Here is a 17,118-nt window from a genome sequence, read left to right as displayed (position 1 = left end):
GGAAAATCGTGCTTGACTAATCTTCTGGAATGTTTTGGGGAGAAGGCAGGAGAATGTGATTGGGAGGCAGAGATAATAATAATAATAATAATAATACATTTTATTTGTATAGTTCTTTTCAAGGACTCAAAGTCAAAGAGATCAGCCATGATTGAATGGTGGAGTGGGTTCGATGGGCCGAATGGCCTCATTCTACCCCTAGAACTTGCAAATGTGTGACCCGAGAGAATTAGGTGGACGCTGAGACCAATGGGGGGGGTGGGGGGAACACACAGTGGGGGGAGGGCAGTGGCAGTGACTTTGTCGGCATCAGAGGCGTGGCGACTCTTGTGTACTGCCACAGCGAGGTTCTGCTGTACGATATGTGTGGGATCTTATAGAAACTTACAAAATTCTTAAGGGGTTGGACAGGCTAGATGCAGGAAGATTGTTCCCGATGTTAGGGAAGTCCAGGACAAGGGGTCATAGCTTAAGGATAAGGGGGGAATCCTTTAAGGCCGAGATGAGAAGAACTTTTTTTCACACGGGGAGTGGTGAATCTGTGGAATTCTCTGGCACAGAAGGTAGTCGAGGCCCCAGTTCATTGGCTATATTTAAGAGGGAGTTAGATGTGGCCCTTGTGGCTAAAGGGATCAGGGGGGTATGGAGAGAAGGCAGGTACGGGATACTGAGTTGGATGATCAGCCATGATCATATTGAATGGCGGTGCAGGCTCGAAGGGCCGAATGGCCTCTACTCCTGCACCTAATTTCTATGTTTCTATATTACTGGGTTGTTTGCAAGACGACGTGTTTCACTGGGGTGGGTGAGGTGCAGGTGGCAGTAAACGGAATGGTTGAGTGGTGATGAAAGTTCTCACCCTGCTGCCCATGGCCAGGATCACCAGGTTGCAGTGGTTGTCGCCGCTGGGCGCAGCCTCCTGCCCGTCGGGCACGCCGCCCCCGCCGCCGCCACCGCTCGCCGCTCTCCGCTCCAGGCTGCCCCCGGCTGCAACCGCCGCCACGCCGAGACCTAGCGGGAGGTAAAACACCACGGCATTCATCGTAGACGAGACACAACGCGTGGAGCCAGCATCATCACAGACCCACACCATCCTAACCACCGCTCTCACTCCACCACCACCAACACGAGCCCGAAAACTGTAACGCCCAGCTTCAGAAACAGCTTCTTCCCCACAGCCATCCAGCTAGTAAACATTACAACATCCAAATAAGCTCTGAACTATATTAGACTGGGGACATGGGTCTTGTATTTCCACCACTAGTTTTATTTATTTGTTTGCTTGGTTATATTTATAAATAAGCAAACAAATAAACAAAGAATGTATAAATTAAATGTATATATATATTATGACACTATACATTTATATATACATTAATAACACACACACACACATATATATATATATATATCGAGGAGGCCCCCAGCTCCATCGATGGTAGGCTGCAGAGCAACCGGTGAATGCGACCTGGAAAACAATTGCAACTCCGGTAAGGGAAGAAACTGAAAAAAAAGTTTCCCCCGACCCCCCTCCCCCTCCCCCCCCACATAAAACAAACAGGAGAACATTTACACTAACTTTTAACGCACAATAAAAATTTTAAAAAAAGACAACAACACAGGGATATGGATTATATGCAGGCAGATATGAGTTAGTCTTGGCATCGTGTTCGAGACATAGTGGGCCGAAGGGCCTGTTCTTGTGCTGTATTGTCTGAAGTGGGAGGAAACCGGGGCTCCCGGAGGAAACACATGCGCTCACGTGCAAACTCCACACAGGCAGTACCCGAGATCAGGATGGAGCTTGCCCTGGCACTGTGAGGTTGCTCCGCTCTGCTCCCTTGAACAATGCTCCAGAAGCAATTTGGTGTCTTTAATATTCATTAGAAAAGATAAAAGCTGGAGGGTGTGGGTTGTCCACCAGTCCCACAACAAGGTATCCAGATAATGTCACCAACTATTAGAGAGCAGCTCAAGTCATTTATTAATGTCATTTTAACCTTGAGAACCACTAAACATCCTGCAGCACTTATCTAACGCACAGCTGCAGGGGAAGTTTAGAGCTACTTTCCGCAAGTTAATTCTCCACTGATAGCAGAGTGAAGGCAGCTTGATTAAATAATGTGAGTTGAATTGGAACGAGGCTTTGCTAAGTGGTTTGAACTGGAGTGTTATTGGCTTTAAGTTTCATATTACACGTGGTTTAGCGTGGTCCATACACACGTTAGTACAAACGATACAAACACAAAGGTGGCACGTTGGAGCAGCGGGGAGAGCTACTGCCTCACAGCACCAGAGACCCAGGTTCGATCCTGACTACAGGTGCTGTCTGTATGGAGTTTGCACGTTCTCCCTGTGACTGCGTGGGTTTTCTCCGGGTGCTCCGGTTTCCTCCCACATTCCATGTCTGTGGAATTCTCTGCCTCAGAGGGCGGTGGAGGCCGGTTCTCTGGATGCTTTCAAGAGAGAGCTTGATAGGGCTCTTAAAGATAGCGGAGGCAGGGGATATGGGGAGAAGGCAGGAACGGGGAACTGATTGTGGATGATCAGCCATGATCACATTGAATGGCGGTGCTGGCTCGAAGGGCTGAATGGCCAACTCCTGCATATGTTGTCTATTGTCTATTGTCCCAAAGACGTACAGGTTTGTAAGTTAATTGGCTTGGTATATAAATATAAAATTGCCCCAAGTGTGTGTAGGACAGCGTTAATGTGCAGGGATCGCTGGTCAGTTCGGTCCCGGTGAGTCAAAGGGCCTGTGTCCGCGCTGTATCCCAAACTAAACTAAACCAAACGAGGAACTGCAGGTATCGTAATCCTGAGTAAAACGCAAAGTGCTGGAGGAACTCAGCTGGTCGAGCAGCGTCCGCGGAGGGAATAATTATTGACCTCCACCAGTGAGTCTGAAGAAGGATCCCGACCCAAAACATCACCTGTCCATTCATCAACAGATGCTGCCTGGCCCGCTGAGTTCCTCCAGCACTTTGTACTTTGCTCAGTGCACCAGCTCAATAGAAATGGGTGACGTTTCGGGTCAATAGACAATAGGTGCAAGAGTAGGCCATTCGGCCCCTCGAGCCAGCACCGCCATTCAATGTGATCATGGCTGATCATCCACAATCAGTACCCCATTCCTGCCTTCTCCCCATATCCCCTGACTCCACTATCTTTAAGAGCCCTATCTAGCTCTCTCTTGAAAGTATCCAGAGAACCGGCTTCCACCACCCTCTGGGGCAGAGAATTCCACAGACGCACAACTCTCTGTGTGAAAAAGTGTTACCTCGTCTCCGTTCTAAATGGCTTACTCCTTATTCTTAAACTGTGGCCCCTGGTTCTAGACTCCCCCAACATCGGGAACATGTTTCCTGCCTCTAGCGTGTCCAAATCCTTAATAATCTTATATGTTTCAATAAGAACCCCTCTCATCCTAAACTCCAGTGTAGAAACACGAGACCCTCGACCCGAAACGTCACCCATTCCTTCTCTCCCGAGATGCAGCCTATCCCGCTGAGTTACTCCAGCATTTTGTGTTTATCTCCAGTGTAAACCAGCGCCTGCAGTTCCTTCCTAGGCACCAGCTTAATACTAGATACACAGAAATATAGACAATAGGTGCAGGAGGAGGCCATTCGGCTCTTCGAGCCAGCACCGCCATTCATTGTGATCATGGTGATCGTCCCCCTATCAATAACCCGTGCCTGCCTTCTCCCCATATCCCTTGACTCCACTAGCCCCTAGAGCTCTATCTAACTCTCTCTTAAATCCATCCAGTGACTTGGCCTCCACTGCCCTCTGTGGCAGGGAATGAATTAATACTCTGAATTAATACTCTGAATTAATACTCTGAATTAATACTCTGAATTAATACTCTGAATTTATACTCCGAATTAATACTATGAATGAATTAATACTCTGAATTAATACTGAATTAATACTCCGAATTAATACTCTGAATGAATTAATACTCTGAATTAATACTCTGAATTAATACTCCGAATTAATACTCTTTATACTCCGAATTAATACTATGAATTAATTAATACTCTGAATTAATACTGAATTAATACTCCGAATTAATACTCTGAATGAATTAATACTCTGAATTAATACTCTCGAATTAATACGAATTAATACTCCGAATTAATACTCTGAATTAATACTCTGAATTAATACTCCGAATTAATACTCTGAATGAATTAATACTCTGAATTAATCACCCAAATGAAATGGCGGTGTGGGCTGATGTCCGTGAGTCACGCCGGTGTGCGTGCGTTACTCTACCTGTTTTCAGGACGAGTAGATGGAGAGCATCATCGTGGATGTACGAGACGGCGGCGATCTCGTGTGTGGGGATCCGGAGGATCAGCTCCTCGTTGTCGCGCCAGGTGAGGAGGAGACAGCGAGCAGACAGACTCAGGATGATGTCCTGGTCCGCAGTTGTCTGCAAGGGCAGCTGCTTCTGCTCCTGTGAACAACACACGCACAATATCACCGCCATCATCAATTATTTGGAGTAACTCAGCGGGACAACAAAAGCAACATTTCTCTCACTCCAGGTAACCCCGGCATCCCCTCTCTCCTCTCTCTCTCTCTCTCCATCCCTCCCCCACCCAAGTTGCACCAGCTTCTCGTTTTCACCCAACAAACAGCTGACATTGGCCTCTTTCCTTTATCATCATTACTTTTTTTGCATATCTTTCATTCATTGCTCTGAATCTTTCCACATCACCAACCGACAGGGCCATGGGCGCTGCTGCTGCTGCACTCCACGGGCTGCACTACGTTGGGACGGGTGAGGCGGGGCCGGACACAGCTCTCCGACCCGACAGTAGTAGCTGGGGTCAAGGGGACAAGAGCGGTCCAGCGTGGGACAAACCAATTTAGCCCAATATACGGGATGTCCTGGCTACTATGGGACAGTTGGCAACCCTACCGACCCGAAACTTAGTCTGTCCATGTTCTCCGTTGAGTCAGTCCTGCACAAGGTTTTCGCTCAAGATTCCTCGTGTCAACTTTGATTCATTCACATTATTCTCGGGAAGTCCTGCCTTACCCTCGCTGTGTCGAGGAGCTGCAACACTTCAGTTCTGCTTGCTGGGTTTAAAGAACATGACACCCATGTTAAATGACCTAAAAACTGGAGAGACAAATAAACATCTGTGAGGATAAAGAACCTGCAGATACAGGTTTACACCAAAGTACACTATCCCGACACACACACTAGGGACAATTGTTACATATACCGAGCCAATTTAGCTTCAAACTTGTACGTCTTTGGAATGTGGGAGGAAACGGAAGATCTCGAAGAAAATCCAGGCGGTCACGGTAAAAAACGGCCAAATTTTTTGGTCGCCCAATTATAGGAAGGATGTCAACGAAATAGAGAGAGTACAGAGGAGATTTACTAGAATGTTGCCTGGGTTTCAACAACTAAGTTACAGAGATAGGTTGAATAAGTTAGGTCTTTATTCTCTGGGGCGCAGAAGGTTAAGGGGGAACTTGATAGAGGTCTTTAAATGGATGAGAGGGATAGACAGAGTTGATGTGGACAAGCTTTTCCCTTTGAGAATAGGGAAGATTCAAACAAGAGGACATGACTTCAGAAAAAAAAGGGACAGAAGAAATGGGGTAACATTAGGGGTCATTGTTTACTCAGACAGTACAGAGACAACGAAATGCATTTTTAGCATCTCCCTTCCAGTGGAAGTCGCGGTGGAGGCAGGTTCGTTGGTATCATTTAAAAAATAAATTGGATAGGCATATGGATGAGAAGGGAATGGAGGGTTATGGTATGAGTGCAGGCAGGTAGGACTAAGGGAACAAAAGTTGTTCGGCACGGACTTGTAGGGCCGAGATGGCCTGTGTCCGTGCTGTCGTCAGATCCGCAGTTCAGAATAAGGGACATATGGTTATAACATGTGGGGAACTTCTTTACGGAGAGTGGTACCCGGGTGGAAGGAGCTTCCAGTGGAAGTGGTGGAGGCGGGTTCGTTGGTATCATTTAAAAATAACGCTGTGGCATATGGATGAGAAGGGAATGGAGGGTTATGTAGGAGTGCAGGCCATTCGCTAAGGGAAGAAAAAGATCCCTCCTTACGGACTGGTAGAGAAAAACCGGCCTGAACAATGCTGTAATTGTTAAATGACTTTGTGATATTGTCCCACTTAGGTGATTTTTTGCAAACTACAGGCGACAGGCACACATAGTTTTGGAACACGTTGAAAAGTTTTTCGGCGACAGTGCCGACAATTTTTGCTGCCGTGGGTTGTCTGCGGGTGTCGTAGGTGAATTCCATTAAAACTAGTCCCTTTGGCAGTCGCCTAAGTGGTCCCTCCTTACTGCAGGTAGAGAAAAATCGTAGAGAACAAGAGAAACAAAGTGACTTCTACGAGAAACCAGTCCCACTTAGCAGCATTTACGGGGCGACTACAGGCGACAGGCAACGTTTTTTCAAAACGTTGAAAGGAAATTTCGGCGTTTCGAGCCGAAACCCTTCTTGCTGACGTTACACCAAAGTCACCATGTGTTGTCGTACAAGGAACTCCATTAAAACATTCACCTGGCAGTTTACCTACAAACTTGTACGTAGAAGGACCCTACAGATGCTGAAGAAGGGTTTGAAGGTAGACAAAAGCCCACTGGCAAACTCAGCAGATGCAGCAGCATCTATGGAGCGAAGGAAATAGGCAACGTTTCGGGCCGAAACCCTTTGGGTTTCGACCCGAAACGTTGCCTATTTCCTTTGGGTTTCGGCCCGAAACGTTGCCTATTTCTTTCGCTCCATAGATGCTGCTGCACCCGCTGAGTTTCTCCAGCATTTTTGTCTACAGTCGCCTAAGTGGGACAGGCCCTTTAATAGTCAGGAGTTGAGCACACCATTAGTCCAATGGTCGGGCACAGTGTGGAAGTTTTGTACTCTAGGGTTATTGAGTGGGCAGTTGTGTCACATAGAATTATTGCTGTGCGTTTGACCAGATTATTATCCACAGTGCGTCTGCCTTTTATCATATTTCAAAATGACTATTATTATTAATAGCAAAGGGGAAAGGCGAATAAATTGCAGGACAATCAGTGAAAGGATACAGCTGCTTATTGTAAACCAATACTTAACATCAATGGGCAAATGCCTCGGCTGCAATGCAAGATTAATGACAATATACTTATCTTTTGTCATTCTGCTTTTGTACAATAAATACTTTAAAAACACAGCAGCAAATATACTTTAGATAAAAAGCCTCCATTTTATGTGGCTCAGGCTCTCTAGGCGAATGCCATACATTTTCTTTGACTTTGCTGATTGGATTTTCCTTCGAAAAAGTGAGTTTACCGCGATGAACTGGTGGATGTGAAATGTGATGGGCGCTGTTATTGTGAGGCTGCACGGCCGCTGTTAAGAGTTGTATGAAGTGGGGTGTTTTTCTGCTCTAAAATGTAACGTATGGAAATATTTCATGCTTTGTTATAGAAACATAGAAAATAGGTGCAGGAGGAGGCCATTCGGCCCTTCGAGCCAGCACCGCCATTCATTGTGATCATGGCTGATCGTCCCCAATCAATAACGCGTGCCTGCCTTCTCCCCATATCCCTTGACTCCACTAGCCCCTAGAGCTCTATCTAACTCTCTCTTAAATCCATCCAGTGACTTGGCCTCCACTGCCCCCCTCTGTGGCAGGGAATTCCATAAATTCACAACTCTCTGGGTGAAAAAGTTTTTTCTCACCTCAGTCTCAAATGACCTCCCCATTATTCTAAGACTGTGTGGCCCCTGGTTCTGGACTCGCCCCAACATTGGGAACATTTTTCCTGCATCTAGCTTGTCCAGTCCTTTTATAATTTTATATGTTTCTACAAGATCTCCCCCTCATCCTTCTAAACTCCAGTGAATACAAGCCTAGTCTTTTCAATCTTTCCTCGTATGACAGTCCCGCCATCCCCGGGATCAATCTCGTGAACCTACCCTGCACTGCCTCAATCACAAGGATGTCCTTCCTCAAATTAGGAGACCAAAACTGTATGCAATACTCCAGATGTGGTCTCACCAGAGCCCTAGACAACTGCAGAAGAAGTTATGTCCCAGAGCAGACCATAGTTGGCTACCATAATGAACCTTGATGAAAATACATCAACTCTTATACTCACACTGTTATACTATACCCATTCAGTCATAGTCATACAGCATGGGAACAGTCCCTTCGGCCCAACTCGACCATGCTGACCAAGAAGAAGGGTCTTGACCCGAAACGTCACCTACTCCTATTCTCTATAGATGTTGCCTCACCCGCTGAGTTCCTCCAGCATTTTTTGTCTACTTAAAATGTCGTATCTAAGCAAGTCCCATTTGCACGGGTTTGGCCCATATCCTGACTGTGGAATTCTCTGCCTCAGAGGGCAGTGGAGGCCCGGTTCTCTGGATGCTTTCAAGAGACAGCTAGATAGGGCTCTTAAAGATAGCGGAGGCAGGGGATATGGGGAGAAGGCAGGGACGGGGTACTGATTGGGGATGATCAGCCATGATCACATTGAATGGCGGTGCTGGCTCGAAGGGCCGAATGGCCTTCTCCTGCACCTATTGACTATCCCTCTCAACCTTTCCCAACCACGAACCACTTTTAAACCATTAATCTGAACAGTTTAAATATCTCGACACTGAACATTAATCAAGTCAAAATGCTCTATTTGTTGCACCTGATAATGAACTGGTTTTAATAGTAAAACATAATGCAGTAACGGATGTGGACTAACTGTGGAGGACAATGAAATTGAAAGGTATTGAAGGATGAGTGAAGAATACCAACCTTGCTTGTATGTCTGTCTGTCAGTGGTGGTGATTGCCAGCGTTTAGTCTGTTGTCTCGCAGTAAGTATTTGGTTATTTGCCGGCTGAGTTGACGTTGCATGTTCTCACCGGAACTGCAGCCTTCACCGGGATTCATGAATCACCCAGATTATAACACATTAAAATCCCACTGTACGAGTTCAATCAAAGAGCTCTCCCGAGTTTACCCTGATTAGAACTAGGAGATATATGCCCCTGTCCCACTTAGGAAACCTGAACGGAAACCTCTGGAGACTTTGCGCCCCACCCAAGGTTTCCGTGCAGTTCCCGGAGGTTTTTGTCAGTCTCCCTACCCGCTTCCACTACCTGCAACCTCCGGCAACCACCTGCAACCTCCGGCAACCACCTGCAACCTCCGGGAACCGCACGGAAACCTTGGGTGGGGCGCAAAGTCTCCAGAGGTCTCCGTTCAGGTTTCCTAAGTGGGACAGGGGCATTTACAGTAATGGCCGCTCGTCTGTACTCTGGGCTCTCGACATTATGTTGAAAAATCTTCACGAGTCTTCCCGTGCTTACCTGCCGTTAGCGTTACGAGCCGCTGAGAGACGTCCCCGAGCTCCGACGTACCCGCTACGTTCATTCTCTGTGCTTACCACGAGTTTGATTTATTTTTAAACTCGGGAGAGCTCTTGGAATGAACTCACACTGCACTCGCGGAGAGGGGGAGAGGGGAGAGGGGGGGGAGAGGGGGAGAGAGGGAGAGAGGGGGAGGGAGGGGGGGAGGGGGGGGGGGGGGGGGGGGGGGAGGGGGGGGAGGGGGGGGGGGGGGGAGGGAGGGAGGGGGGGAGGGGGGAGGGAGGGAGGGAGGGAGGGGGAGAGGGGGAGAGAGGGGGGGGAGGGGGAGGGGGAGGGGGAGGGGGAGGAGGGGGGGAGGGGGAGAGGGGGGAGAGAAGGAACACATACTTTGACTTCTTTCTCCAGGTAGTCGTGTAGCAGGACCTCAGGGTCGACGAGGTAATCTGGAGGGTAGAGTGTGATGGAGTGGAGTGGCCGCCTGTACACACTGCTCCTGTCCTGCTGCCTCCTGTTCTTGGGAAACACCAGCCTCTTGATAGGAGACACAAACCCCTGTAAAGCACATGAAGTCACCAATGTCACAAGGGGGGACCTGATAGAGGTCTTTAAAATGATGAGAGGGATAGACAGAGTTGATGTGGACAAGTTTTTCCCTTTGAGAATAGGGAAGATTTCAAACAAGAGGACATGACTTCAGAATTAAGGGATAGAGGTTTAGGGGTAACATGAGGGGGAACTTCTTTACGCAGAGAGTAGTGGCGGTGTGGAATGAGCTTCCAGTGGAAGTGGTGGAGGCAGGTTCATTGGTATCATTTAAAAATAAATTGGACAGGCATATGGATGAGAAGGGAATGGAGGGTTATGGTACTAGTGCAGGCAGGTGGGACTAAGGGGAAAAAAATTTGTTCGGCACGGACTTGTAGGGCCGAGATGGCCTGTTTCCGTGCTGTAATTGTTATATGGTTATTATATGGTAACTTTACAATAGGCTCTTCTTACTGCCTCTTCAGGTAGAACCTGTGGTCCATTTCAGAACCGTTAAGGCCCGTCCCACTTTCCCGAGTCTTCTGCCGAGTTGAAAGGACCTTAAAAAAAGATTTTTGTGATCTACGAATCCCCGACTATCTTTCCACTCGTGGACTTTTTTGTCAGACTGGAAAAAAAAAAACCGTCCCGACTTACCTGATGCCCCGAGTACCTACGGCTGCCTTAGCGAGCCGCTACGATATAGCTACGGCTCCTACGGACATTCTCCGAGTTTGAATCAAGGGGAAAACCCGGGAGAATTCGTGAGTAACTCGGAAAAGTGGGACAAGTCCCTAAAGCTCACCGTTTGACCTGTGTTTTCCAAAATGTTAAATGGTCAGCTCGACATAGATGTCCAAACCTACACCAAACCTATTAGGAGTGGACGAGGGCGTTCGACCCAATTTGTGATTCCAGCTGCCAAGACAGATGTGTACAGCAATTCGTTCTTCCCCCGCACAATTAAAGCATGGAATAATCTCCACCCAACTATGCTCGGCGTTGCGGGATTTTGTGATGTACAAATCTTTTTTTAGTTTTATTTTTTTAATTTTTTAATTTATTAGAAGTAGTGTACATTACAATGATATAAGCCAAAAATTACATCATACATTTCCTGTACCACTTCATATTTTAAACTTTAAAAAGCAGGAGAGTAAAGAGAGTTAGATAGGATAGTAAGTGTGTGAAAGAGTGATCGAGAGAGAGACCCTTAGAAGCTAAACATTCGAAAAAGAGTTAAGAAACAAGTCATGGAAAAAGAAAAAGTGAGAAAGAAAAGAGAAGATATATTAAAAGTAATAAAAGAGATAAATCAGCTCAAATCAGCGGCCCCGGACATTTTTTATGATTGGTTTATTGTATTTTAACATTGTGTTTTACCTGCTTTTAACTATTTATACTGTTCCATCAGGGACTGGATTGTTTTTAGTGTTATTACGTGTGAAATGTTTTAAATTTCATGTGCGATGCTCCGCTATTCACTGGGAAACGTTTTTTCATTTTGCACTGTACAACTGTTGCTTGCAAGATGACAATAAAGGTTGATTGATTGATTGATTGATTGATAAAAGGGATATATCAACTTGGTATTTGTCCTCACCCCTCACCAGGTCCTGAAACCATTTATTTTCAGAATTCTGTTGCACCTTATACTTGTAGTAAGTCGATAAATGGAGACCAAATCTTTTGGAAATGGTCTGGTTTGCCTGTTAGGAGGGATCTCAATGATGTACAAGGCCAAGTGGGACAGGCCCTTTACTCAAGTACTTTGTGTCTTGTTATGCCTCATAATATCATCTACCTCTATCAACTCTAATGATGGACTCAGTCGTTAAGAGAACGGTAATATATTTGGAGTTACCACCACTGTGCGCTATTGTTATGCTGCAACAATTTACCCTCCTCCCTTTACTGACATCCTGATCCATGTTGATTCCTCATGTACTGTGAGCTTTGCCCCTTCCTCTGAGCTTTGTTTGTGCTGTCACTTGTAGGAAGCTCTTAGCCGACCCCGCCAAACAAGTTCCGACTTGTTCTTCCTCTCCTAGGGCAACATTCATCCAACGTTCGAAAGTTTGTTTTCCTGCCGCCGCCTATACAATGGATTCCGCAGAATCTGCCGACTACACTTGCCGCCAACAGCGTGCAGGATATCAGAGACAGACACAAAAAGCTGGAGTTGTGCGCCCGTTCCAATTGTGCGTTTCTCTGGGCGACCACGGGCTACTGCCGCAAAATTATCAACATGTTGAAGACATTTTCGGCCACAGTGGTGACATTTTTTGCTGTCGTAGGTTGTCGCCAGGTGTGGTTGGTGAATTCCATTAAAACTAGTCCCTGGCAGTCGCCTAAAGAGTCGCCTAAAGAGTCGCCTAAGTGGGACAGGCCCAATAACTCAGCGGGTCAGGACGGCATCTCTGGAGAAAAGGAATAGGTGTCGTCTCAATAGACAATAGGTGCAGGAGGAGGCCATTCGGCCCTTCGAGCCAGCACCGCCATTCAAGGTGATCATGGCTGATCATCCCCAATCAGTTCCCCGTTCCTGCCTTCTCCCCATATCCCCTGACTTCGCTATTTTTAAGAGCCCTATCTAGCTCTCTCTTGAAAGTATCCAGAGAACCGGCCTCCACCGCCCTCTGAGGCAGAGAATTCCACAGACAATCCCCTTTAAAACTTTGCACCTCTCACCTTAAAGCTGCGCCCGTTGGTCTTTGAGATATTAGTTAAGTGAGATAGATACAGCATGTGATGAGGATGGAACTGCAGGTGCTGGTTTAAATCAAAGGTAGACACAAAATGCTGGAGTAGTTCAGCGGGACAGGCAGCATCTCTGGAGAGAAGGAATGGGTCGGGACCCTTCTTCAGTCTCCGTTAACCCAGGATTGTCAGAGTCATATCAGTATTGGAACATTATTTACTTTAAGACAGGCGGTCCTTTCAAAATCTTGAATTAAGACGAGAAATAAATATTACAAATTCTAGTCGGTGGAAAAATGTTATTTTCTTCCTTTCAAAATTGCCTTGACTGACAGTGTAACGTCAATGAACAAGGACAAAGAACACGGGCTGAACACACTGTGATTCCAGTTTGACAAACAAGCTTCATCAGAAAACGCTTCTCACCACCATTCCCTCTATCCTGTGCTGTCCCGTGAAAACATCACTGACACTCACACACTGGTAGCCCAGAATTGAAGGTAGACAAAAATGCTGGAGAAACTCAGCGGGTGCAGCAGCATCTATGGAGCGAAGGAAATAGGTAACGTTTCGGGCCGAAACCCTTTGGGTTTCAACCCGAAACGTTGCCTATTTCCTTTGGGTTTCGGCCCGAAATGTTGCCTATTTCCTTCGCTCCATAGATGCTGCTGCACCCGCTGAGTTTCTCCAGCATTTTTGCCCACCTTCGATTTTCCAGCATCTGCCATTCCTTCTGAAACACTTAACCCAGAATTAATTCCAGACATAACACACAGACTATTGAAACCCAGTCACAGTGTGTCAAATAGATTGCAACTCAAATCTCTTAAATATACCCTGAAGTCAATTAAAAAGGAAAAGACATACACACACACACACACATATACAAACACCCTCCCACACAGACACACACACATACAGACACACATAGAGACACAGACACACAAAATTGCTGGAGAAACTCAGCAGGTGCAGCAGCATCTATGGAGCGAAGGAAATAGGCAACGTTTCGGGACGAAACCCAAAGGAAATAGGCAACGTTTCAGGACGAAACCCTTCTTCAGACTGGCTTGTGCTTCAGATGCTGCTGCACCCGCTGAGTTTCTCCAGCAATTTTGTGTACCTTCGATCTTCCAGCATCTGCAGTTCCTTCTTGAACACTAGAGACACAGACATATGTGTACACACAGACACCCCACACAGAGACACAAACACATGCACACCACACACACACATTATACAGACACACAATACACACAACACACACACACATGGACACGCACAGACACACAATACAAACACACACGCACACACACACAGACACAGACACACACACAGACACCCACACACACACACACACACACACATGCACACACACACACACACACACACACACACACACACACACACACACACACACACACACACACACACACACACACACACACACACACACACACACACACACACACACACACATGGGCACACACACACACACAACACAAACACACACGCACACACACACACAGACACAGACACAGACACAGACACACACACAGACACCCCACACACTACACACACATGCACACACACACACACACACACTAACACAGTCCACACACACACACAGTCCCCACACACACACACACACCCCACACACACACACACACCCCACACACAACACAACCACACACACACAGACACAGACACACACACACACACACAGACACCCCACACAGAGACACAAACACATGCACACACAGACCCACACGGAGACACAAACACATGCACACACAGACCCACACAGCCGCACACGCATTCACACACAGACACACACACACACACACACACACACACACACACACACACACACACACACACACACACACACACACACACACACACACACACACACACACACACACACACACACACACACACACACACACACACTCACACAAACACACAAACACACAAACACACAGACACACACACACACAGAGACTCCGAGCTGCAGCTGTGACAGAACATTAACCAGCGCACAGCAACGTTACAGTATTGCAGCTAAATTGATGCATTTCATCTGAAAATAAAAACTCCCCGCTTTTTCCACTGGAATTCTGAGCAAGGTTTGAGGAAGTTTATAGATACGAGTCTTCCTGAAGCAACCCGTGGGGCGTGCGTTTGCAGAATCTGCATTGTGTTTGACATGGAATGGGTTTAGAAGGTTTAGGTTTATAACATGTTGCAGTGTGTACGTTAGAAAGTTTCACAGCGACGGGTGGAAACCGCTTACCTTCTTCCCCTTCTTGATCTCCACGTCCATTGTTCCTGCTTGTCAGCTCTGTGGATGTGGCTTGTTTTGTCCCAGTGCTCTTTCCATGCAGGAAACTCTCGATGAACCCCACCAAACAACAACTACAGCCCTTCCTCTCCTGGGACCGATAGCAGAACACATTGAAAATTCAGTAAATATCCATGCCCTCATTGATAGATATTTGGATTTTGACCGAGGTTGAGATTAATAATATTTTGGAGATTATGTATCCATTTTCGCTCTATCCCAAGGGCTGCATTGATTTCCTTGCATCACCAGAAATACTTCATTAGTCACTTCCTCTGGATGTGTTCCTTCAACCCCCCCCACCCTTCCCGGTTGGCTAATTGGAATAATTCCACCACCAAGACACCTTAGTGAAGCAGGAAATGGCTTCCAATACCAGCCACCTTCTCAGCAAATGTACTTGACAGAGTTTTTAATAAATCATTCAGAGATCCTTTGGTAGTTAATAACCTACGGTTTAATGAAGAATTTTGATGAGCTCAATCTTTATCTTAAGCTAAATTGTGGTGTAAAATACAGCAGGGAAACAGGCCCTTCGGCCCACTGAGTCCATGCTGACCATCGATCACTCGTTCACAACAGTTTCACGTTTATTCCACTTTCCCATCCATTTCCTGCACGCTAGAGGCATTTTTTAAAATCAGGGCCACTTACCCTGCATTATGTCCTTGGGTTGTGAGTGGGAACTGGAGGTGATTAAGGCCGGACGCCAACAGGGTCAACAAGCTCATCAGGAAGACCGGCTCCGTCCTTCACGGGAGGTTGGTCTTGGAGGGGAGGATGCTCCTCAAACTGTGGAGCATCTTGGAGAATACAGCTCACCCCCTCCATGACACACTGGTCAACCTGAGGAGCACCTTCAGCAACAGACTGGTTCCACCAAGATGCAGCACAGAACGCCACAGGAGATCCTTCTTCCCTGAGGCCATCAACTGTACAACTCCTCCCCCTTCTGTCGTGGGGTCGACTGAGACTGACCCCCCCTCCACCCCCCTCCCCAATCTTTGCACATCCCCAATCCTGGACCTCCCACTCGCCACTTTAATTTCATGTTCCACGTATCTCGTTGCGTTTTATGACACTTGCCGGCCAATTTTCCTCCTGGGATAAATAGAGTTCTACCGTATCGTATCAGGACGGCGCTTAAAAAACGTCGAGGTGATGCGTGAGGAGCACACACACGCTCTACTCTTGGAGCGAGTCTTCTTCCAGACGATCCATCTACCCGTCCCTGCCCACTCATGCCCCATCAGTGGGGCATCTGCCTCATTAGACTCATTCAACACTTCGCAACTCCCGGTGGCAGCTGGTCTTTGCTCGAACCCGAGGCACCGCCCAAGATTCAAGTCCTGTTCAGTATTTCAACATTGGAGGATCGTGTATTGACTGGATAGACTCGGCTTGTACTCGCTAGAATTTAGAAGATTGAGGGGGGATCTTATAGAAACTTACAAAATTCTTAAGGGGTTGGACAGACTAGATGCAGGGAGATTGTTCCCGATGTTGGGGAAGTCCAGGACAAGGGGTCACAGTTTAAGGATAAAGGGGAAGTCTTTTAGGACTTAGATGAGAAAAAACACTTCTGAAACTGTGTCAGTCTGAATGAAGGGTCTCGACACGAAACGTCATCCATCCCTTCTCTCCAGAGATGCTGCCGGTCCCGCTGAGTTACTCCTGCATTTTGTGTCTATCTTCAAACCACGCGCTGCAGACGGCTGTGCGGGCGCATGAAATCACGCGCGACCTTCGCGGGACCGTTGCGTAATTAGCGTGCCAAGGACACGTATGTGGGACAGGGGCTTTAATGGTTGCCGTTTCGGGTCGAAACTCTTCTTCAGACTCAACTAAACCAGTCAAAGGCTAATGGGTTGACAATGGCCGTGCTAATTCAATGCCATTATGACGAGAGTAGAAACAGTCATCTAATGGTGCAGATGAAGGGAGATCAGTTGGGAAAACCATTAATCCAGTGAAGTGAGAGAGAAAGCCCAGACAAGGAGCGTTGAGTAATGCTACTTACCACTTTGATCTCCACATGATGTCCATTAGCCCAGATCCACAACACAGAGCATTCACACACCACAATTATCTGATTATCTGGGTGTTTAGTTTTCAGTGTTAGTCACCAGCAATAATAGGTTCCTGTTTAATTGGAAGGTCAATAGAGCTACTGATCCAATAATTAGAATGTGAATAT

At 46.9% G+C, this 17,118-nt stretch overlaps 1 protein-coding gene across 1 annotated transcript in view; it reads right to left on the bottom strand.

Annotated features, from left to right (window-relative positions):
* The window catches only part of ccm2l (CCM2 like scaffold protein), a 29,079-nt gene extending 13,939 nt beyond the window's left edge, over positions 1–15,140 (bottom strand). The window contains exons 1-5 of the mRNA XM_055652660.1: positions 14,874–15,140; positions 9,740–9,904; positions 5,054–5,137; positions 4,282–4,465; positions 860–1,011 (exon numbers count right to left, since the gene is read on the bottom strand). Of these exons, the coding sequence (XP_055508635.1) occupies positions 860–1,011; positions 4,282–4,465; positions 5,054–5,137; positions 9,740–9,904; positions 14,874–14,903 (615 nt within the window). The 5' untranslated portion in view covers positions 14,904–15,140. The remainder of the gene's footprint in view (positions 1–859; positions 1,012–4,281; positions 4,466–5,053; positions 5,138–9,739; positions 9,905–14,873) is intronic.
* Positions 15,141–17,118: the final 1,978 nt, after the last annotated feature.

The sequence above is a fragment of the Leucoraja erinacea genome, chromosome 21 (assembly GCF_028641065.1).
Source record: "Leucoraja erinacea ecotype New England chromosome 21, Leri_hhj_1, whole genome shotgun sequence".
Taxonomy (NCBI): domain Eukaryota; kingdom Metazoa; phylum Chordata; class Chondrichthyes; order Rajiformes; family Rajidae; genus Leucoraja; species Leucoraja erinaceus.
Note: the sequence above shows the minus strand (reverse complement) of the source record. Positions and strands in the feature narration are given on the sequence as shown.